A 22,902-nucleotide genomic window follows, 5' to 3' on the forward strand; every position below is an offset into this window, starting at 1 on the left:
CGAGATACTAAATAGTCTGTTAGTCATTTTTGGGATCATGGTTAATTTGATAACTTCAAGAAATATAATTTTGCTACTCTAAATCTGGGTCCAATTTCAACATAAAAAAAGATATTCCTGGGGCTTCCCTGGTGGCGCAGTGGTTGAGAGTCCGCCTGCCGGTGCAGGGGATGCGGGTTCGTGCCCCGGTCCTGGGAGATCCCACATGCCGCGGAGCGGCTGGGCCCGTGAGCCATGGCCGCTGGGCCTGCGCGTCCGGAGCCTGTGCTCCACAGCGGGAGAGGCCGCGACAGTGAGAGGCCCGCGTACAGCAAAAAAAAAGAAGAAAAAAAAAAGATATTCCTTTCTTTCATGGTTTCTTCCTCAGAAGAAATACCTATTACATTTTACTTTAATCCAGTTTACTATCATCCAAGTGTTCCTGATATAAAATCAATACACAGAAAATGATAAGAGAATTTATACTCAGGGAACTTAAGGGACAGAAAGGAAAGATGTTAATGTATATTTCATTGTTCCCTGTGGAATTTCCTTTTTCATGTGGTTTAATGGGAATGGACAGTTTGTCTAAGGGAATGATTTGAAATTTACTTGGGATGGTTTTACTATCGAGGTTTTTAAGAAAAAATTAGCAGAGGCCAGCCAGCATTGTGCTGCAGAATTCCAGGAGGCTATCATCTGCTCACGGTTTTCTATAAATTGCCTCCATTTCCAGGTGGCCAGTGATTTGTTAAAATACTTTGCCCAGGAATGACTGATTGATGAAAGGGCACGTTTAGGTCAATATAAAATAATAGCTAATATTTACTGAGCGCTTACTATTGCCCGGCACTAAGTATTTCAGACTGTATTTAATTGTCACAACAACCCAACAGGGTAGGCCTCCTTTTACCGTGAGTAAACTGAGGCCTGGACAAATGAAGTAATTTGCTGAGATCAAATTAAGATTGCTTAAGATCAAACAGCTAAGAAGCAGCATTTTGAGTCCAAAGCTGACCCTCCTGAACACTGCCACTTTGCTGTGAAACAAAGTCAGGGGAAGGCTTCAATGTTTAGGCTCTTCCCTCAGGGCCTTTTGACTACACACAATTTTAAAATGTTTTCCAAGCTCAAGCAGCTCACTAAAAGCAACTAAAATTGAGATGACCTCTTGTCATTCGGAGTTGACAAGCCATCGCCTTCTGACCCTCATGGCACTTATTTGGAACTTAGATTACCTTATGCAAGGAGCTCTAATTATCATATAACCAAGAGTACTAAGTCACCTAAGCTCGATGCTTCAAGACCATAGTGGAAGAAGTCCTCATCCCACTCGGGGCGATGCAGCCCTCCAGAATCCGGGTGATGTGTCGTCCTGTTTTGCCTCTGCTAGGTAGCCCAATGGCGGATGTCTCTGAGCTTTGTGTCACCTTGGCACACCGCAGGCGCTTAACAGGTGCGCGGTGCAGACAGCCAACGGTCAAATTTCACTAATGTCCAGATAGGCTACAGCCAACCTGCGGGCTTAGGATCCAGTTAAATAAACTTTCTAGAATTGTATAACACAAGGAACGTAAGTAACTCAATAACTGTCTTGAGCACCGTCTTACACCTCTACAATAATAAAAAAAAAAAAGAACAGGAGCCCAGGCTTCAGGAGAGGGAGCCCAATCGTTGGCTGGCGAGGTCTCAGTTTGGGGGAACAGAGTAGAGGCTTTCTGGGCGAGCACCAAAGTACATAACGCGTCGGTCGCCATCTAAGACGGGGGTGGGGCCGACGTGCCCCGGAAACTAGAACTCCCTGCCGCCTGGCGGTTGGGGGAATCCGGGGCGCCTTCGGGCGGGGCCACGCCCAGAGCGCCGCCGTCGCCTCGGGCGCGCCCAGACTTCCGCGCCTGCGCACGACCGTCCGCCCCGCCCCTCGCTCCGTGGCCCCGCGGGCTCGTTCCCGGCATGGTGCTCTCTGAGCTGGCTGCGCGCCTCAACTGCGCCGAGTACAAGAACTGGGTGAAGGCGGGCCACTGCCTGCTACTGCTACGCGGCTGCTTGCAGGGCTTCGTCGGCCGCGAGGTGCTCGCCTTCCACCGCAGCCTGCTAGCCGCCGCCCCCGGCCTGGGCCCCCTCGCCACCTGCCGCAGCGGCTCGCGGTGCAGCCCGCGCGCCCGCCAGGTGAGCACCCGGCCCGGGGTCTTGACCGTCGCCCCTCACCCCGTCCGCGGGCGCAGTGCCTCGTGCCCTCCCCGGAGCCGGGCCGACCGCCGTGCCTGGGGTTCAGATGCCCAGACGCCGCCCCTCCCTCCCGGGCCCCTCCTCACCGCCGCCCCCTGTAGTTTCAGCCTCAGTGTCAGGTGTGCGCAGAGTGGAAACGGGAGATTTTGAAACATCACACCAGCAGAAATGGAGACGTTCACTGGGGAAACTGCCGGCCGGTCCGCTGGCCGGTCGACGCCTGGGAGGTGGCCAAGGTAAGCACCTGCGGTCGGGAGGGTAGGAGGAGTTGGCCCACCAGGTAGGAGTTACCTGGAGCCCGGGGCGTCTGTTGGGTCTGTGTGGGAGCTGGGCCCCCATAAACAGATGCAGAGAGAGATTGGGCTTTTGATCAAGGGTGTAGTGTCTAGGCGGCTCAGGGCTGTTATATCGGACCCAACGCAGCTTAGTGAAGTAGAAGATTTCAACAAGGGACGCTGGGGCAAGATGTAGAGTGGGCATCATGGGTACAGGCGCAGAGGGAGAAGCAGGCAAGGCCTTTTGAGGGTAGGCTCCCTGCGTAGCTCACTTCGTCTGTAAGGTGCCATGAGGATGGCAGAATAAGCCAAGGGAAGTTGGGGTTAAGATAGAAAGGACCTTAAGTGCCTAGCTAAGGAGTAAAACTTTGGGGAGGTAGGGGTGGGGTAGGCAGCCAGATAAAAGGGGACTGTTCGGCCCGTTTTCCGATCTTGGTGATGTGACTTACTAGCTGGGCTGATTGAAGAATTTTTTTTGATATTTGCCGGAAGCCCAGTAGGAGGGGGGGAGGGGGAGTCGAAGTAGCCTCCTAACACAAATTCACCTCTGGAGTCAGTCTCCATGCTAGTTACCAGCAGGCACAGGCTTGGTGCCTGGGAAGCAGGGATCAGAATCTCCGCCCAGCTGCTGTGGTGCACCACTGGGCCAGCCTCTGTTCCCTAACCTCAAAAATGAGGAAGTTGGACTATATCGGTGGCCCCCAGACTTCTGGCTATCGTGGTCCAGTAAACCCATCCTACCCTCTCCCCCGTTTGTTTGTTGCTGCCATAGAATTGCCAACTTCTGCTTTTACTTAGAAAAGAAGAAAACTTAAAACTCTACCCTTTGCTATGACCGTCCCTCACCTGTTTGCTTTCTGTCACTGCTTTCATACCCTCAGAATCCTCTTGAAGCCCATGCCACCTGTTTCTGCCGCTCTTTCCCTTCTTCATTGCTGTCACCTGCAGACCTAGTCCAACCACATGTATATATTCTCTCCCCAAGCTGGACTCCCCTGTCAAACATCCTGTGATCCTCTCGACCTCAGCCTCCCACTTGCATGCTCACACCCGAACTGTGTCAGCACAGGGAGCTGCTGTGTCCAACATCCTGCTTGCCCTCGGTGTACTTATTCAACCCGCCCCCACCTCTGCCCCACCCCTCGTCCCTCTCCAAAGTCCACAGCTCTCCCAATCCCCAGCAGCCTCTGCCCTCCCAGCTTCCTTTGCTTCCTCAGCCAGCCCAGATTCCACAGTCCATCCTTCTGTTCAGTCCCTTGCAGTTGTCTCGGTCTTCTTCCTCCTTTCTCTGCACTTGCCAGGCCCAGCTCCAGCCCTGATGACACCACACCTGCTGCTCTGGGGAAGAATCTTTCGAGGGATCTTTCGCTTTCAGTTCTTGATCACGAGCCCAGCAGCCTGGCCCTGTCTCTCCGTGGGTTCCTGTTCCCGGAAACAACTGTTGCTGCCTCTCCTTCGCTGAGCTCCCACTCCTCTTCCCCCACCTGCAATCCCAGCTGCTAACCTTGCTCTCGCTTTCTTACCTTTTTACCAGACCTACCAACCTACCTCAATGTGCACCATCTTCTTCCTTCTGCTACAAAGGAGGAAGGGCGTTTCTCCTCTTACCGCCCTGTCCCTCCACTTGAGTGTTGGACCTTATCCCCTCCCACCTGCCCAAGGACTTTGAGTCTCCACTCTTGCAACCTCCCAGTTTATTCCCATCACCATACAAATAGCCTTAGTACTGCCTTGGTTTATTCAATTTTTTTAAAGAAAGAGATTTCAGTATAGAGTTAATACATGACTTAGCAGTGCCACTCCTAGGTACATACCTGATGAAGTGGAAACATGTGTCCCCACAAAAACCTGTGCACGAATGTTCATAGCCGTACTCTTCACAATAGCCAAGAGGTGGAAACAACACACATGTCCATCAGCTGATGAGTGGATAACCAAAATGTGGTTTATCCATACAATGGGATATTATTTAGCCATAAAAAGGAATGAAGTACTGATACATGCTACAGTATTGCATGAACCTTGAAAACATTATGCTAAGTGAAAGAAGCCAGTCATATATTGTATGATTCCATTTATATGAAATGTCTAGAATAGCCAAATCTATAGAGGCAGAAAGTAGATTAGTAGTTGCCAGGGCCTGAAGGAGAGAGGGGACAATAGCTAATGGGTAGAGGGTTTCTTTTTGGGGTGATGAAAATGTCCTAAAATTGTGGTGATAGTTGTGCAACTCTGTGAATATACTGAAAACCACTAAACTGTAAATGCTTAATTTTTTTTATTGAGGTGTAATTGATTGTAACATTATATTAATTTCAGGTATACAACATAATGATTCGATATTTAATACTTTGTGAAATGATCACCACAGTAAGTCTAGTTAATGTCCACTACCATGTGTGGTTGCAAATTTTTTTTTCTTGTGATGAGAACTTTCAAGATCTGCTCTCTTAGCAACTTTCAAATACTGCAGTACAGTATTATTAACTATAGTCACCATGCTGTGGATTACATCCCCAGGACTTATTTGTTTTATAACTGGAAGTTGGTACCTTTTGACCCCCTTCACCTATTTTGCTCACTCCCCACCCCCCACGTCTGGCAACCACCAGTCTGTTCTCTGCATCTGCGAGCTCGGGTTTTTGTTTTAGGTTCCACGAATAAGTGAGATCATATGGTATTTGTCTTTCTCTGTCTGACTTACTTCACTTAGCATAATGCCCTCAAGATCCATCCATGTCATCACAAAGAACTGTGTACTTTATTTATTTTTTTAGCCGTATTATTACATTTTATTTTATTCATTGAAAATAAATAATTACCAATGAATCCTTTCTAGATTTTCTAGTTTCCCAAAGTTCCCTGTATTCACATTCTTTTTTTTTTTCACACACACACACTGTATTTTATTTTTACAAGAGATAAATAAACTGACACCAAGCGTTGTAAATGGATGACCACAACAAAAGCAACAACGACTGCAATTACCGAACACGAAACACGCTCATACTATGTCATGATATTGGCGTTCAGTCCAGTAATCCTCCACGGTAACAGCTCCTTTACTTTGCAGTGAAAATTGATTTGTATATTTTTTGCCTCTGAGTCCTTGTGGGATTTTTTTTTTTAATTCACACAGAAAGTCACAAAAATTATAATCATCCTCATCAGTTCACTCAGTCCCATGTAATTAATTTTTTTTTCATCTTGATCTTTTGTTAGCACTTTTGTGAATTCATCAGTTTTCCATTAGAGTTCTGAAAATGCTTATTCATTCAGTTCAGCAGTATAGTCAGTTACCAGAAACCTGTACTTGTCAGAGTCTTTTCCATGAAGGACTGTGTACTTTAAATGGGTGAATTATATGGTATGTGAATTACATCTTAATAAAGCTTTTTTTAAAAAAGAATTGAGTGAATACTTGGAAAATAAAATTTGAAAAGAAAGAAAAACGTCCTTCATCCATTCCGTCCAGCTGTCTCCCCATTTCTCTAACTGCCTCCCACATACATACCCAGTAGAACTTCTCAAAAAGTGCTTTATGCCTAATTCTCTTTTCAGGGTTCATGCAGGTCCCGTTGACTCTTCAACCCACTCCCCTCTGCCTTCTGCCCCGCCACTCCACTGCATGTCTTGTCAGGGGCACACGTGACCTTCCGTTCTCTGGCCTCGCCCTTCCTACCTCTCAGCTATTCGGCGCTGCCGCACTGCAGGCCACTCTTCTTGAAACAGCCCTGGCTTTGTGACATCCTCCCCTCCTGGGTTTCCTCCTGTCTCCCCGGCTCCTCCTTAGCCTCCTTCTGAGTGTCGGTTGGCCTTCCTCGGGCCTTTTCTGTCCCTCCCCATCCCGCCTTCTCCCCTGGTGATACTGCCCAGGCCCGTGGAGTGAAATATTAAATACTACGTTTCCGCTGACGGCTCCCAGATTGGTACCCCTAGCAATGTGCTGTTCTGCGCTCCGGGGGCCCATACCCAGCTGCTACTTGATGCCTCCACTTCACCACCTCCTGGGTACTTCGTCTTTTCTTCTCAAGCAGGACTCTTCATGTCTCCCCGCCAGCCTGCGCCCATGCCCCACCACCAACTACCTACAGTCATTCTTGCTTCATCTCTTTCCCCCCACCACCCCTCTTATTTGTAACGTGCAAATTATCTTTGGAATCATCCTCGCCATCTCTGCATCACAGCTCTCGCCCCCTCTCCTGCCAGCCTCCCACCTGGCCGCCTCTGCTGCTCTGCTCACCCCTGGTTGGTCCTTCACACAGCAGGATGTGCGGTCTTCATGTGGGAATCAGATCGCTTTCTTCCTTTGCCCAAAACCCTTGGATGGCTTCCCGATGTCCTTAGAGTAAACTCCAAACTCCTTGTCAAGTCCAGTAAGGCCCAGCACGCCTGGCCCCTGTTTATTTCTCCACCCTTGTCTCCTACTACTCAGTGAAGAGACAGGAGGGGGTAGTGAGAGGCAATAGCGTGTGTTTCTCACCCTGTGCTTGTCACGTACGGAACCTGGCGGTAGGCGATACCATTTTAAGAAACAGCTTTCAGAGGCAAGGAGGCGGCAGAGCCTCTGTCGGCTTCTGGTTCTGAGGAAAGGAAAGAAGTACTAGAATAAAACCTTGACGTGGGAGAGACAGGTTTATATTGGTGAGAAAATGCCAGACTGGACATACCTTGTAATGGGAAAGAAAAACTCTGCTTGGTTTTGAGGCAACTAAGGCCCCTCCCACTTTGGGTGTTCCTCTCAGCCACAGTTGGAATAAGCAGTGTTTCTTTCCTTCCTCTTTTTTTCCTCTATTTCATCAAATTAGTTTGCCTGTGATACATTAGTTCTTTGTTAACACTTGTAACATCCATAATCTACTTTCAGCGGGCTGGCCAGAGACAGTGATGGTCTTGGCTACTGTACCTTTTGATAGGGGCCATCCAGTGTGTGTAGAATTCTTCTCAGTTACATGAGGCCGAGGTGTGTGATTCTGCCACCATCAGGAACAGAGCCCTGACTCTCCTTGGGGGGTGTCGGCCCATACCACGTTCCTTTTTCCGCATAGCACCACGAGCACTGTAGGAAGCAGCATGGTTGATGCCTACGGAAATGTGTTTGTTTTCAAGGGAGCAGGTCTCTTTATTTAGAGTTCTTCTTTGGCGAGTCATTTTTCATATGTCATCTCTTCTAGTCCCTTGGCAGGAATGTACTCTCGAGCTTCGTAGCTTGGTAAAGTTGTTGCCTTCAGATGTAAGTTTGGAAATACTTCGGGAAAGAAATATGCCCAAGCCTTGCTATGACACCATTTTGGGGGTACACACCATAAAATGCTACAAAAGGAAAGATCATGCTCGAATGAGGCCATTCTGTTGTATCTAGTATCTCAAACCCTGGGACCCCGTCTGTAACGCCTGTGTAGGTCCTGCTCACCCTGCACCATCAGCATAATAACTGCCAACATTTGTGGCCTGTGTATTAGCATGTGCCAGGCACCGTGCAAGTGGTTTACTCGCATTAACTCATTTAATTCTCGAAACATCCTTCAAGGTAGATGAGGACAGTTAGCCCCTATTTACTGATGCGGAATCCGAGGATAGGTAACTTGCCCAAGGTCACGCAGTTGACAAGTGGCAGAGCTGGGATTTGCACCCCAGATCTGTCGCATTCCACAGCCCAGACTCTTAACTTTCTACTACCATACTGAACTTTCTCGAGTAATTTTAAAGTGTCCACTTGGGAATAACTATTACTTTTAAATCTTCTTTAACAACTCAGCCACTGAAACTTCAGTAAGGAAAAGAAAAGGGTGGTTTCTTCCCCTGCCTCATGCTTATATGCCATTAAGAAAGGACAATTAGGTCAAGTGTGTAAGTGTCTGTAATAGCAAGTGGACAGATGGAGCAACTCTTCAGTTATTGCCCTGGGCTGAGGCTTGGCTGCCGCACTGTTTCCCAACTTGTGTTTTGGACTCATGAGGCTCTAACTTGAAACCTCAGTAAGAGAGTTTCAGTCATCATTTGGGGAACAGGCACATAGCATTTGTCCCACTAGCCCCATATAGATAGATGTCTCCTAGGGTTGGAGGAGACTCGGGTGCCCCTTGGGCCTCCCCTGCTGCAGGCCTTCATGCCCCGAGGACTGGCAGACAAAACAGGACCCGAGGAATGTGACGCGGTTGCTCTTCTAAGTCTCATCAACTCCTGTGATCACTTCGAGGTTGATCGAAAGAAAGTCACAGAGGTAAGAACTGTCAGATTGAAAAGCAGACAGAGTTGGTCGGGTGGGTACTGTGAAGACCAGCCAGGAGCCACACCCCGTGCTGCTAAAGCAGCCGTGTGGGCAGAGCTCACGGCTCTCCCCAGACAGTGGTGTGCGAAGGAGTTAGACTTTGGTCCACAGTTGTCATCGCTGAGCAGGCAAGCAGGGCTCACATCACATGCACCTTCTGTGATGTCCCAGAACCCCTGTGCGAATGCAGGCGGGAGACTGACCCTTCAACCCTACCCTGTTGAACTTTTCCAACAACCTGCTGTTGCACTGTTTGCCACTAAATCGACAGGCCTCAAATTTCTCTTCCCTGTTCTGCCATAAACAGAAGCAAAGTAATCTTCCATATTAAAAAAAAAAAAACAAATACAGAGTAATGCGTCATTCTGTCCATTGGATGCCAGCATTGGAATCCTGCCCTTCTCAATCTCATTGGCTAAACAGTTGCAAGGCCAATTTACCTAGAACTGAGGAAAATATAAACCCTAATGGATAAACAGTGTCAGAACAGATCGCTACGCTTGTCCGACTTCCTCTGGGAGATTTAGACTATCTCTGTTACGCCAGAGAACAGCTCTGGCACATTTGTTACTCTAAGGATCCTTGAAAAGGGTATATAGCATACCTGGATTATTTACAATGTGTAGAGAAAATGCATGTATATTTTGCTAGCATGCCAGCAGCTGAAAGGACTGAGAATCCTTTATCATCAGCAGACTCAAAAACTATCACAGTATAAAATCGACCCCTTTGGTAGCTTTTAACCAAGAGTGTGGAAGACTTGGCATGAAATGTATATTAAAAGAGTTTTGCATTGTCTGCCTTGGCCTTTGGGTATTCTCAGAGCCAGTAGCCAATAGTTTTGCTCTTTGGCAGGTTGTTTTAAGTTAGGGCATTTGGGGGATTGTGTGAGAGATACCCACCCGGCCACGAGATTTCAAGGACTAGCGACAGTTATAGGCTTGTTTGTATTTCTTACCCCAATTAATTTATTCAAGTGGCTGGGGGTTGAACATCCCCCTCGAGCCTTGACGGCACCTGCAGACCACACACTTGTGGATTTTAGAATTAACAAGGCCTTTCAACAGTCTTTCTCTGGAACTACAAAATCTCAGTTTACCCCACTATTGGCCTTTGAAGGCTTTTCTCTTTTTTTTTTGTCTTTCTATAGGTGATTAAGTGTCGTAACGAGATCATGCACTCTTCAGAGATGAAAGTATCTTCTGTGTGGCTTCGAGATTTTCAGATAAAGATCCAAAATTTTCTGAATGAATTTAAGAATATCCCAGAGATTGTGGCGGTATACTCCCGAATAGAACAGGTAAAAAATCACGTTTAACAGTTCCTGCATAAAGACCTAAGGGGGAAAAAAAGGAATCACAGTCACTCATTTAGAATTTGAAGCTTATTAGATTTAAACAAAATTCTAGAATGTAAGTAGGGGAACAACATTGATATGAAGTCAGAATCGTGATTGGGCTGAGCAGCTTTTCTGTGGTCACGGGATGTTTTTAGACTGGATCCAGTCAACGATGTTTAATTACAAATTCTTTGAATATCTTTTTTTTTTTGGAATATCTTTTCCATTCAATCAGTTCATATATTTGTTCGGTAACCCAACAGCTGTTGACATCTGACTGGGCTGTTTACATCCCTGAGGAGGATCAGCCAGATGGGTGTGACTATGAAACAGGAGTTTACCTGAGTGAGCACCAAGTAAACGAGATAGAAATGGAGTTACTAAAGGAAAAACTTCAAGAGCTCTATCTTCAAGCAAAGGGACAAGAGGTGTTGCCTGAAGAGGTAAAAAAAAAAAAAAAAAAAAAAAAAATTATATCCTCTGTGTGAGTAAACAAAACAAAGAAAGGCACCAGGGAGGAAGAGTAGCACATTTTAACTTATTAACGGTTATGTTTCTGCTTTAAAAGTCAGATAATTTCCAGAAATGGATATTCTTTTGGCATAGATTACTGTTACCCTTAAACAAATGTTTTCACCCCATCAGCAAACATTTGGGTGCTAATATGTGCCACAGAGTGGAAGACCACAGGAAGGGCGGCCACAGAACCCTGAACCGCAGGCTCCCGCGACTCTGCAGCTCAGAGGGGCGATTGCAGAAAAAGGCTTTGCTGAGAAGGCGCTGTTGAGCTGGGACTAAGAATCAAATCAGAGTTCAGCAAATTGGCAAGAGCATTTGCCAAGACATGAAAGACTAGCCTGGGCCAGACAGTGACGAGGCGACGTAGGAGGGAGGTATGGTCGGTTGTGAGGGTGGTCAGGTAGGTCGAAGCCATGTTTTGAAAGGTCTTCTATGCCTCACTAAGGGGTTTGGACCTAATTCCCAAAAAGCAGTTGGGAGCCAACAGAGGTTTTAAATCAGGAGAGAGTAAATGAATAGATCAGATAGGGCTTTTAGAAAGTGACGTCTTAATGGCACTTGGAGGTTGGAGACGAGCCAGGAGGCTCTTGGCAGTTGTGTGAGGGTGAGAGAAAGAGGACAGAAGCTAGAGGTGTGGGGGAGGAGCCGGGTGCGGGAGGCACTACTGGGGCCGAGCCGCAGTGGCTGGTTAGATTACTTGGGGCGTGGCCCGGGGCCGGCGGGAGGTGGCGAAGGAGGGGTTAAAGGATCGTCAAGGCTTCTAGCTCAGGACGCTGCAAGCTAACGATCGTCTCAAGTACAGGAGATATGAGCCCCCTTTGTTACATGCAAGATATTAAAAAAACTAACAGTAGTAGAATTATATTTTGGTAAGGTTCAGAAATAGCCCAGCACTTGCTGGATTAGAATTCCAGATTCCCAGGATGTCTTGGACAGATCATTTTACCTCTCCAATTCCACCTCGTCCGAGGAAAGTAGTTTTACTGGCTACCTCGTGAAACACAGCGTGTTTTAATACAAAGTGTCTATTTCATTTTTTAGGCCATGCTCCGTACTGTTCCGTATGCCTACGCTAACTCTTCTGACCTTGACCCAGGTGCTTTACTCAGCTTGATGAACTCCTTTAGCACAGGGACTGGGTACCAGTGGTTTTGGGGTGCACCCACCCTGGCACACCATAGGTATTTAAAGTGACGAATAAGGCTGTTAAAGCTGTTTTCTAAATCCATCTGTTTCATCTGGCTTTATTTTTTTTTATTATTTTCAAAAAGTATTTATTTGTTTGGCTGCATTGGGTCTTAGTTGCGGCAGGTGGGATCTAGTTCCCTGACCAGGGAGCGAACCCAGGCCCCCTGCATTGGGAGTGCGGAGTCTTAGCCACTGGACCGCCAGGGAAGTCCCTCATCTGGCTTTACTTTAAAATGCCATTAGAACCATCCCCAGTTTTCTTTCCACTGCTCCTTTTAAAAGCAGAGTCAGACAACAGAAGAAAACCGGGGGATCAGGCTCACGGTCCCTGAGTCGTCAGAAATTCTCTCCTCTTTCTTGAGGGAGCTGCAGTTCTTTTCCTGTTTGTGTAACAAAGAGCAAAATGCATCAGTAGCAACACACTGAAACCAGGAGTCTCTGCAAGTTGGGAGCGGGAAGGGACCTGGGTAATACCCTGCTTTATAGCAACCCTAAGGGGCAGGTGCTGATGGGCTCAAGGCCTCACGGCTGGGGTGTGAGGGCTGGCCCGGGGGTCTTCCCGCTCTGGCCCTGGGCCTGCCTTCCCACGTGCCGTGCAGCGGCTCTCATGTCACCGAGCAGCTAGCAATTGTAAATTTCGACCCTTCATTATCTCTGTTTTACAGAGAGGAAATTGGGGTTAATTGGCTTGTCCTCTGGGTCCCCAAGTCTCTAGATAAAGGTGATAAATTCTCGTTTTTCGTGCTTTCTGTTCAGTGGACCGTGGCATTTCTCTTGATATTTCAATTGATCAAGTTGTAAGTTCGGACTGATTGGCACGTTATCTCTGAGAAGCTGAAGGATGGCTTTCCACGATGTGTGGAACAGACCTCTTTTGAAAGTTCAGCAGCAAATACGATTATTCATGTTCTTTTGGGTTAGTCTCCAAAGTCAGAGGATTTGGTAAACCAAATTTCAGTGACTCTAAAACACTATGAATTGCAAGACACACCATTAATTCAGTCACTTGTAAGAAAAAAAAATGCTGCCAGTTTCCTGTAAGACACTATCAGTGGTAAGGCGCATTCTCATTCGAGATGTTAAAGTATTTAAAAATGTGCAATTAGGAATCAAGAAATGCAGTGGTTGTATTATGACCGCGGCACTTTTTGTGTGAATGTTTAGCAAGACCTGTTTCTGGTGTTCATTAAAACAGCAGAGCTCGGGTTGGAAAGCCAAGTTGAGAAGAAAGGGTTAATGGTGGTGATTTAGTGCGACAGTCCCCCGAAAGGAGCACGGGAGTGAGTGCCAGGGACCACGAAGCAGAGAGTTCATCATCTCCATTCTTTTCTGTCCAATTGGCGAGCCTTAATGATAACATTATAAAAGGGGGCTCCCATTAAAATACACTGCGTGCATAACTGTGATTGTAAGACGCGGTCCGCCTCAGAGCCAAATGGGAGCAGCAGCTGCCGCCCAAGAGCCCTTCACACACACCTGCCGGCCCTCGGCGCTCTGTTAGGATCTGGGGGGTTCAAAATTCAGCCAGAGAACGTTGAGCGCAGTAAGTGGCTAAAAAACATGCAAAGAACTTGCACATTCTTGAAAATCATTACTGACTTCTTAAACCCTGGTGGGGGGACCGCTTTCAGGGGGAAACTCAGGGAGGAGGTGACAGAATGCAGTCGAGGCAGGCAGGGAAAGGATGGAAGTGACACTCCATTGGTTATAGGCCAGATTTATTTCATGAGTGAGTGCCTACTATTTGCCAGGCACAGTTCTAGAAGCTTGGCGTGCATCAGTGAACAAAACAGATGGTAAACGGTCAGCATAATAAGCAATGATGGGGCGAGGTCGAAGGAGGAGGGTTGTGTGGAGCACAGTGTGGGGATCAGGAGTGGCCGAACGGGGCTGGAGGTTGGGTTGCGCGGGGTGGCCAGGGAGGCCCCATTGGGAAGCTGAGACTTAGCGATACCTTGGAGGAGGTGCGGAGCAGCCGTGTGCGCTTCTGGAGGAGGAGCGTTCAGGCGGAGGGCAGGGCCAGCTAAGCAGGCTGGCTGGAGTGCGGTGAGGAGCTGAGCGAAGGGAAGCCTTGTGGGCCGTTGGGAGGATCCAGGCTCTTCCTCCTGAGGCGGCAGCCACACTGAGTTCTGAGCAGCAGAACGGTGAAGGGAGCACGCTGGCCGCCGTGTGGAGGATGCAGGGCCGGGGGCCAAAGATGGAAGCAGGGAGACATTAGGAGGCTGCCACAGGTACCAGGTCAGAGAGGTGGTGGTTCAGACCAGGGTGGAAGGGTGAAGAGTAGAGGTGGTGAGAAGGGGGGCACGTGTGGTGTGGGAGAGAAGGAAAGGCATCAAAGACAAGTCCAAGGGTTTTGGCTTAAGTGCCTGGGAGTATGGAGGCGCTAAGCATCTTTTGCCTAGAACAGCGCCTGCCTGGCACATAGTAGACTCTCGGTACACTTTTGTTAAATGACTGTCGGAAGGGAGGAATGTACCAGACACAGTGCTAGGTGCTTTTACTAGATTATTTCTAATCCTCACAGGAATGCTTGGTGGTGTTGGTATCATCATCCTATATTTGCATATATGGAAGTAAGCTCAGAGAGGTCAAGTGTCTTGCCCAAAGTCACACAGCTAGTTAAGTGGCAAAGCTGGGCTTCAATATCCAAGTCTGTCTGACTACTTTTCTAGCACTTTGTTTTTCCATCTTTACTTCCTTCCCCATTTAACATATAAACGTGCATAAGCCTTCCCCATTCTTAATAAATTTATTTAAAAACTCCTTTTGACTCTTTCTCCTCCCCCCAAGCTAAAATAATCACCCCTGTTGAGCACATTTCAAGAGCAGAGAGGGTCAGGAGGTGACAGCACAAAGGATCATAGCTCCCAAGTCATGAAATGAGAAGGTCTATGGGAAGGGAGGACCCCACTCCATCTTGGAGGGTATGTGTGGTGCACAGACCAGGCCGGCATGGTCTCGGGCATCTGCTGGGAACCAAGGAATGGGAAGAACCCTGGGGTGCATCTAGAGCACCCGGCACAGGCAATGAGTGCTAACAGTGCAGTACCCGCAATTACTAATTACTAATGTATACTGTGAATTATGTCATTGATGTAATCTTCATTTCACGTTTTTATGGTTTCCAGATTTATTATTTAAAGCCCAGGTATCTTTCAGGAGCTGTAGGCTTGTTTCTAGCCATGTAATAAACAGCTCCAGCTGAAGGGCACATCCCCATCTACTTAGTAACCTGTCTGAAGACCTCTGGTCATCCTCAGCTCCACCCTGGCCCTCCCTGTTCCCTGTTCATCCTGGTCACAAGCCCTAGGCAGTCTTCCCCTCCCTCCCATCCCTGGCAGCCATCGTTCTGCAACCGACCGTCTCACTCACTGCCATCACAATAACCTGGTGCTGCTTAGGTTCTGCCCTAGCCCTACTGCACCAGAGTCCATCGTGTACATCTCTAAAGTTTAAGAACCACCACTCTGCTACGAGTAGGGTACTCCATCACTTTCCTTCGTTAGATGTCGATCATCTTGACTTAGCTTGGAATTGGGGGTCCCTCATTTTAAACAATTCACCACACCCCAAAATATTAATAACTCTCTTCTTTGTAATAAGCACAGTGACCAGTGAGGGTATCCTCGGATAAGCCAAGTGAAAACACTTCCGTGGTACTATTCTAAGAATACATGCTTTTATTAGTTTAAATGTCAGGAAGGATGTTACTGGTGGGAGTTTAAATTGGTATAACCTCTAGAGATGACAGTTTTGGCAAAATCTATTAACATTAAAACAGAAAACTCTATCAATTAAAACTTCATTCCACTTCTAAAAACAGATCCTACAAATAGCCTGTCACTTTATGCAAAATGACACATGTCCCAGGTTAGTTACTGCAGCAGTATTTCTCTTAGCAGAAGGTTTGAAATAATATGTTAATACATGAGACATCCATAACTGAAAAACTATTCAGCCGTTAAAAAAAATAATGAGGTCACTCTTAACAATCTGATATAGAAAAAAATCAGTTGAAGAACAATGTCTAATATGCTGCCATTTGTGTTTTTAAAAATGTGCATGTGCCAATTATGTCTCAATAAAGCGGAAATTTTAAAAAGGTGTGCACATATATACATATATGCTCACGTGTAAATGCATGGACTGTCTCTGGAAGAGACACAAGAAACTTCATTGTGGTCACCTTTAAGAGGAGCTGGGTGACTGGGGACAGGATGTGGAAGAGGACCAACTTTTTACGTTGTACCCTGTGTTCATCTTGAACTTTGTACCAGTATATTTATTACTAGTAAATATGTATGTATATTTTATAAATATTGAATAGTAATAAATGTATATATGTATACATATTTACTAGTAATAAGTGTGTACAAAATTCAAAATCAAAGAGCATTATATGTGTGAGTGTATACATTTGTATATATGTGTGTGTGTATATATATGTGTAAATGTATTTAATCATAGTAAATGGGTACAAAATTCAAAGTGAAAGGGCTTTATTTTTATATATACATATATATGTATGTGTATGTATACGTATGTGTGTATATATGTGTATACACACACACACACATATAGGTATAGACATATAGCCCTTTTGTACAAATGCAGGAAGTTTTACAGCAAAAAAAAAATCATCTTTTAAAATTTTTTTCCAGTTTTTTTGAGATATAATTGACATACAGCACTGTATAAGTTTAAGGTATACAGCATAATGATTTGACGTACATATATCGTGAAATGATTACCACAATAAGTTTAGTTAACGTCTGTCATCTCGTATAGATACCAAAAAAAGAAAAAAAGTGTTTTTTACCTTGTGATAAGAATGCTTAAGATTTACTCACTTAACTTGCAAATATACCATACAGCAGTGTTAACTATTGTCATTGTGTTGTACATTACATCCCTAGTACTTATTTATCTTGTAAACTAGAAGTTTGTACCTTTTGACCACCTTCATCCAATTCCCTATTCCCACCTCTGGTAACTGCAAATTTGATCCCTTTTTATGTGAGTTTATTTTTTTGTTTTTGTTTTAGATTCCACATATAAGTGAGATCATACAGTATCTATCTCTCTCTGTTTGACTTAACTTAGCATAACGCCCCCTGGGTCCATCCATGTTGTCTCCAATGGTAGGATTTTCGTCTTTTTTATGGCCAAGTAATATTCCATTGTATATATATATATACCACATCTTCTTTACCTATTCATCTGTTGATGGACCCTCACGTTGTTTCCTTGTCTTAGCTATTGTGAATAATGCTGCTAATTAACATGGAGATGCAGATATCTCTTCAGCGTGGTGTTTTTGTTTTCTTCAGATATATTCCCAGAAGTAAAATTTCTAGATCTCCTGGTGGTTCCTTTTTTAAGTTTTTGAGGATCCTCCATACTGTTTTCCAGAGTGGCTACACCAATTTACATTCCCACCAGCAGTGTACGAGGGTTCCCTTTTCTCCACATCCTCGCCAACATTTGTTACCTCTTTTTGATGATGACTGTCCTTTTTTTTTGGCCGTGCCGCATGGCTTGTGGGGTCTTAGTTCCCCGACCAGGGATTGAACCCGGGCCCTTGGCAGTGAGAACACAGAGTCCTAACCACTGGACCGCCAGGGGATTCTCGATGATGACCATTCTAACAGGTGTGAGGTGATACCTCATTGTGGTTTTAATTTTCATTTCTCTGGTGATTAATGATGTTGAGCACCTTTTCCTGTACCTGTTGGCCATTTGTATGTCTTCTTTGGGAAAATGTCTATTCAGTTCTTTGGGAAAATGTCTATTCAGGTCCTTTGCCCATTTTTTAATTGGGTTGTCTGGTTTTTTTGCTATTGAATTGTGTGAGTTCTTTTTATATATATGTGTGTGTGTGTGTATAATTTTTTATTTTTTTTGGCTGTGTTGGGTCTTTGTTGCTGCGCACAGGCTTTCTCTAGTCGTGGCGAGTGGGGGCTACTCTTCCTCGCGGTGCGCGGGCTTCTCACTGCAGTGGCTTCTCTTGTTGCGGAGCACGGGCCCTAGAGCGCACGGGCTTTAGCAGTTGTGGCTCGAGGGCTCTAGAGCGCAGGCTCATTAGTTGTGGACCACGGGCCCAGTTGCCCCGCGGCATGTGGGATCTTCCCGGACCAGGGATCAAACCTGTGTCCCTTGCACTGGCAGGCGGATTCTTAACCACTGCGCCACCAGGGAAGTCCCTCTTTATATATTTTGGATATTAACCCCTAAAAGCAAAAAATGTTAAGGAGACAAGCAAACACGCCCTTGTGTGGCCCCAGTACCAGCTATTGGTAGACACATGAACAGGAGCCAGTCTTGGAGCTAGTAAGTTTTTCATCTGAATTTTAAGTCTGCTATAAAATTATCTAAGCTGTACATTGTATGGTTTCTTCTTACAGATCTTAAATCAACTGGAAGTGGTGAAAGAATTTCTGAGAAACAACGAGGATCTTAGAAATGGTCTTACAGAAGATATGCAGAAGCTAGACAGCCTCCACCAACAGCCTCAAAAACTGGATTCGAAGGAACCTAGGGCGCAGACACCTGAAGGGAAGGCCTGAAGTGAGTTTAAGCATATGATGGTAAATAAGGACAGAATAGCCTCATCTCTTTAATGTCTGTTCTTTTAGGTAAGGCCATAACACACATAGTCTCATCTGAAGTTTCCCTATGTCCTTATTATTTGAAAGAAAGGACACTGAGCTTTGTGCTCTTTCTGATTGATGGTTCTCACATCTGTGAACTAGTTCAGGATAAACTCCCTGTCAGCTTTGTTCAGTCAAGTATACCTGAAGTCACTGGTCTAGTCTTAAATGAATCAACTTTATGACATAATCAAGAAGCATTTCAGCCCTAAAGTGATGCCAGTGATGCCTCACTCTTAGCCGTGGCATGAATAATAGCAATTTGTTTATATTCATAAGAAAAACTTGTTGGGACTTCCCTGGTGGTCCAGCGGTTAAGACTCCGTGCTCCCAATGCAGGGTCCCGGGTTCGATCCCTGGTCAGGGAACTAGGTCCCTCATGCCACAACTAAGACCCAGTGCAGCCAAATTAATTAATTAATTAATTTAAAAAATACTTGTTAAAATAAGTAACTATCTTCAGTATTTTACTTTTTTTCCTCAAATGAAGAAAATTAAATATTTTCTTTTATTTTAGGTTGACCTTCAACAAAAATCAGGCATGTTCTGTGAAAGTCAGCCGGGTTTCCATCTCAGCCGTCCTTTTCTGTGCAAAAGGGAAAACTTACCCAAGTACTCCACTCAAACAAAAAGGAATTTGTGTCATCTTTTCCTGGACTTCCCTTTAACTCTTTGGGAGTTTTTTTTTTTTTTTTTTTTTTTACATTCCTAATCTTGGTGTTATGTGATCTGTACCAGCCAAAAAATATTAGATACTCTTGTGCCAAACTTGCTGTCATCCGGGCTTTTTTGTTTGTTTTTTGGGTTTTGTTTTTGGTTTGGTTTTGCTGTTTAAAAGGTGAGATTCTTTTCTGGTCCTAAAACTCTAACTGCTTAAACACTAAAGGCTGTGTTCGGCCAGGCCTCTGTGAAGGGCCACGCAGAGTTCTCTGCCCACTGGCACGCAAGTCCTATGCCCACACCCTTGCCTGAAAGTCTCATTCATGAGGATGCCCAAGGGTGGGCTGTGATGTACATGTTGAGATATAAATCCTTTTCGCCAGCAGGCAAGGAAAAAAATGTGCCCGAAAGGCCATTTTCTAGCCATTTCCAGTTAGTACAGAACTGTTACTACCTGTTTCTGGTAGCTTGAGGCAGTAGGACAAAGAGGTGGGCTGGAGAACACAGTAACTTGACTGACCAAAGCAGGGGGAGGGCCCAGGTCAGTATCACAAGCAGGGATGTCCGGGAAAGTTTTGAGGTTGCTGGCTTGTTTATGGCACTCTTAAGAAAAGTCAGCCTTGGTGGCAGTCACAGCTCTTCCGGTTCAGTTATAACCTGAGTGCCGAGCACAAGGCCTGGCCCTTGCGTGCTCAATGAATATTCATTAACTGAAGGGTCAACTGATAGCTTAGAGGTATTCATAGACGCAGATGTTAGTTACACCGTTAACTAAGCCTTGTCCTTTGTTATGAGATTGAGGAATGAAACTTTAATATTCTTATGGAAGTTCAAAGACATCATTTTCTTTCAGCAAATTCACAAATTCATTCATACTTCCTTATTCCTTTTACCCAAAAAGTCATACACTTTTGACTTTGTCCTGTTTGTTTCCTAAACTGCAAAACCCCTGTCCCATTGTGTGCAGTGATCTGTGGGATCAGTTGTACCCTCACCTTCCCCTACCTCTGCTCATTTCCAAAGCCAGCAGTACTGAACTGGGCCTTGTCGCCCCTGGACCTTGAGGGACAGAATTGCCACATTCCCCACTGCCTGGAGGAAGTGCTTCCGTTTCGAGCCCAGGTGAAGCCCTGCTCCTTTGCTTACTCAGCTGCCCAACAAGGATGTGATTTTTAGAGAATGGGGGTGGGGGGATGCATTTTTACCGTGAAATGCATTTAATGTAGTTCTGTAAAACCTGGATGAATGCACATATGCCTGTGACTTCCTGCTTTCATCTTTCCTGCTACTATTTGGTCTTTAATCTTACATTTTCTTTCTCCCTTCATTTCATGGAGTTCCTTTAGAAGACTTCAATAGTAAAGTAACAATTTTCTCTCATCTTGCAACTTCCCACAAACTAAGATACTCCATGAAATATTTCCTAGTTTCTACATGTAAGATAACAAAACTTGGGATCACATTAAATCTTGATTCACAAACCAATTTAAGATCTGATTTCTCACCTTAGGAACTTTGGATTATGAACACTTTCATTTCATACCTCTTGTATCTATTTAGCTTTTCCTTATCTACCCAAGAAACGTTTTATCAAGTATCAACCACATGCCAGGCACTGAAGTTGATGCAAATGGAGGATATGTAAGGTATGGACAATGATATGTGAGCTGTCATCTTACTGGATTTATTGTCTGCTCTGATGAATTAAAGATACTGTTCAGGGAATTCCCTGGCGGTCCAGTGATTAGGACTCAGCACTGTCACTCAACTGCCGGGGCCCGGGTTCGATCCCTGGTCGGGGAACTAAGATCCCAGAAGGCGGGAGGTGCGGCCAAAAAAAAAAAAAAAAAAAGATATTGTTCAGAAAACATTATTCTGGCAACATTTAATTACATTAAAATTGAAACGAAGATAGGAAGACATGCCTGGAGGGGGCTTTAAAGCAAACATAGCTTTAAAGCAAACACAGTTTTAAGACTTCCATGGTGGCGCAGTGGTTAAGAATCTGCCTGCCAATGCAGGGGAGATGGGTTCGAGCCCTGGTCCAGGAAGATCCCACATGCCGCAGAGCAACTAAGCACATGTGCCACAACTGCTGAGCCTGTGCTCTAGAGCCCGCAAGCCACAACTAATGAGCCCGCATGCCACAACTACTGAAGCCGGAGCACCTAGAGCCCATGCTCCACAAAAGAAGCCACTGCAATGAGAAGCCTGCACACCACAACAAAGAGTAGCCCCTGGTCGCCGCAACTAGAGAAAAGCCTGCGCGCAGCAACGAAGACCCAATGCAGCCAAAAATGTAATAAATTTATTTTTTTAAAAAAACTATAATTAAAAAAAATAGCAAACATAGCTTTAAAGGTTGATCCAGTGACATCAGCCCTGTGGGACTCTCTTCTACAGATCTGTGCACGTGGGCACAGGGCATGGACAAAAGGGAGAGGGGACTGGTTAATCACAGCACATCCATGCTACCGAGTATTATGCAACTGTTAAAAAGAAGGCTGCAATGCCATGATAGGGGATGACGTGTAAGACATTATAGATAGAAAAGCAGAATATGTAACAATGCATAGCATGCTATAAAACTATGGTATTTTCAAAAAACTATGGTATTTTCAAATAACAGAGGTCTGAAAAGTTGTGTACTTTTCCCAAGCTTTTTTGCCATGTTACCACTGCCAAAGGAATTGGGGTCGAATTTGGCTTTTCTGTTTTTTGCACACTTGCGTATGACATTTTTACAACAAAGCTGCACTCCTGTAGTTTGAAAACTTTCCATTCAAATTTTGCATTTCAAAATAATAGACATAAATTCAAACTGCAAGACTTATATGTCACGTTTCCTGGAATGTATTATAGCCTCCATTTTTGCGGGGGTCAGCTCCACCTCCAGGGGCACTCGTGAGTCATCAGGGTCAGGAGAGGCCCAGGAAGTGGTTTCCTTCCCGCACAGGGCTTCATCATCTCTAAGTGCCTTGTCTTTGTCCAGCAACGTGATTTGTTCCCAGCCTCTCCCTGAGACACAGTATGAGGTTCATAGTTTTGAAAGAATTAGAGGAGAAAAATGGTTGTAGCATTAGAGTTGCAAAGATAAGGCAGTTCGTTGGATTTTAGTCTGGGCTTTGCCAGGAAGGTCAGAGGACCTAAAGAGGAAGATGTTACTTATTAAACTCAGTATAAAACCCAAATTCTGGGAAGTAACAAAAGTGTGTCAATAACAAAAGCTTCTGAAAAAATAGCTCTGCCTATTTGGAAAATGTTTTTGGCTTCATAAAGTAGTGGTAGAGACCTGTAGACAGTTTAAGTTAAATTGCCAAGACCAGAAAGAATTATGTTTGAGAGTTTGGGGAGATTATGAAATGATTATTACCCTAATGATTTGAAGGGTGTGTTTTTATTAAAGTATTAATCACTTACATGGCTTTAAACACTAATATCCTAGGCAACAAAGGGTTAGAGCTCTTAGCTGGGTGGGCATGCTACAAATTAGGTCCTGTAAGTGGAGCATTGCATTAGAATGGAGGTGTTGCAATCTTTTGGATATTTGCTCTAATCGTTTTGCCCTCTAAAAATGTAGAGTGACAGGAAATTATCAGCAGGGATTACCTATTTTCCCCTTACCAGGTTAATTAGAAACGTACCTGCTCTGATATGTCTTCAACAGACAGTGGCCTTTTACTGAAATACAATAGTCAAATTACAAAATACATTTTGTAAAACAAATCTAAAAATGCATTAATTTCCACTCATGTAAGAGCAAAGGGGGAAAATCTTTAAAATTTTAATAAA

The 22,902-nt window shown here is 45.1% G+C and overlaps 1 protein-coding gene across 3 annotated transcripts; it reads left to right on the forward strand.

Moving 5' to 3' along the window:
- Positions 1-1,887: 1,887 nt before the first annotated feature.
- CXHXorf38 (chromosome X CXorf38 homolog) lies at positions 1,888-19,150 on the forward strand. Of its 3 annotated transcripts, none has more exons than XM_030834930.2 (7): positions 1,888-2,148; positions 2,310-2,444; positions 8,587-8,706; positions 9,905-10,054; positions 10,357-10,536; positions 18,205-18,367; positions 18,968-19,150. In XM_030834930.2, exons 1-6 carry the CDS (start codon positions 1,933-1,935, stop codon positions 18,364-18,366), a joined length of 963 nt encoding a protein of 320 aa, XP_030690790.1. In that variant the 5' UTR covers positions 1,888-1,932; the 3' UTR covers position 18,367; positions 18,968-19,150. The 3 variants fall into 3 exon arrangements, with proteins under 3 accessions (XP_030690790.1, XP_030690791.1, XP_030690792.1); XM_030834931.3 differs by having other exon boundaries at positions 1,964-2,148; positions 8,528-8,706; XM_030834932.2 differs by lacking the exon at positions 1,888-2,148 and having other exon boundaries at positions 2,331-2,444; positions 8,543-8,706.
- Positions 19,151-22,902: the final 3,752 nt, after the last annotated feature.

The sequence above is a fragment of the Globicephala melas genome, chromosome X (genome assembly GCF_963455315.2).
Source record: "Globicephala melas chromosome X, mGloMel1.2, whole genome shotgun sequence".
NCBI classification, from domain to species: Eukaryota; Metazoa; Chordata; class Mammalia; order Artiodactyla; family Delphinidae; genus Globicephala; species Globicephala melas.

Bases quoted from the DNA above. Each gene is read 5' to 3' on its own strand.
- CXHXorf38 (XM_030834930.2), top strand. From the start codon at position 1,933: ATGGTGCTCTCTGAGCTGGCTGCGCGCCTCAACTGCGCCGAGTACAAG. The intron at 2,149-2,309 runs GTGAGCACCCGG...CGCCCCCTGTAG, and splicing joins GCAGCCCGCGCGCCCGCCAG to TTTCAGCCTCAGTGTCAGGT. The intron at 8,707-9,904 runs GTAAGAACTGTC...GTCTTTCTATAG, and splicing joins ATCGAAAGAAAGTCACAGAG to GTGATTAAGTGTCGTAACGA.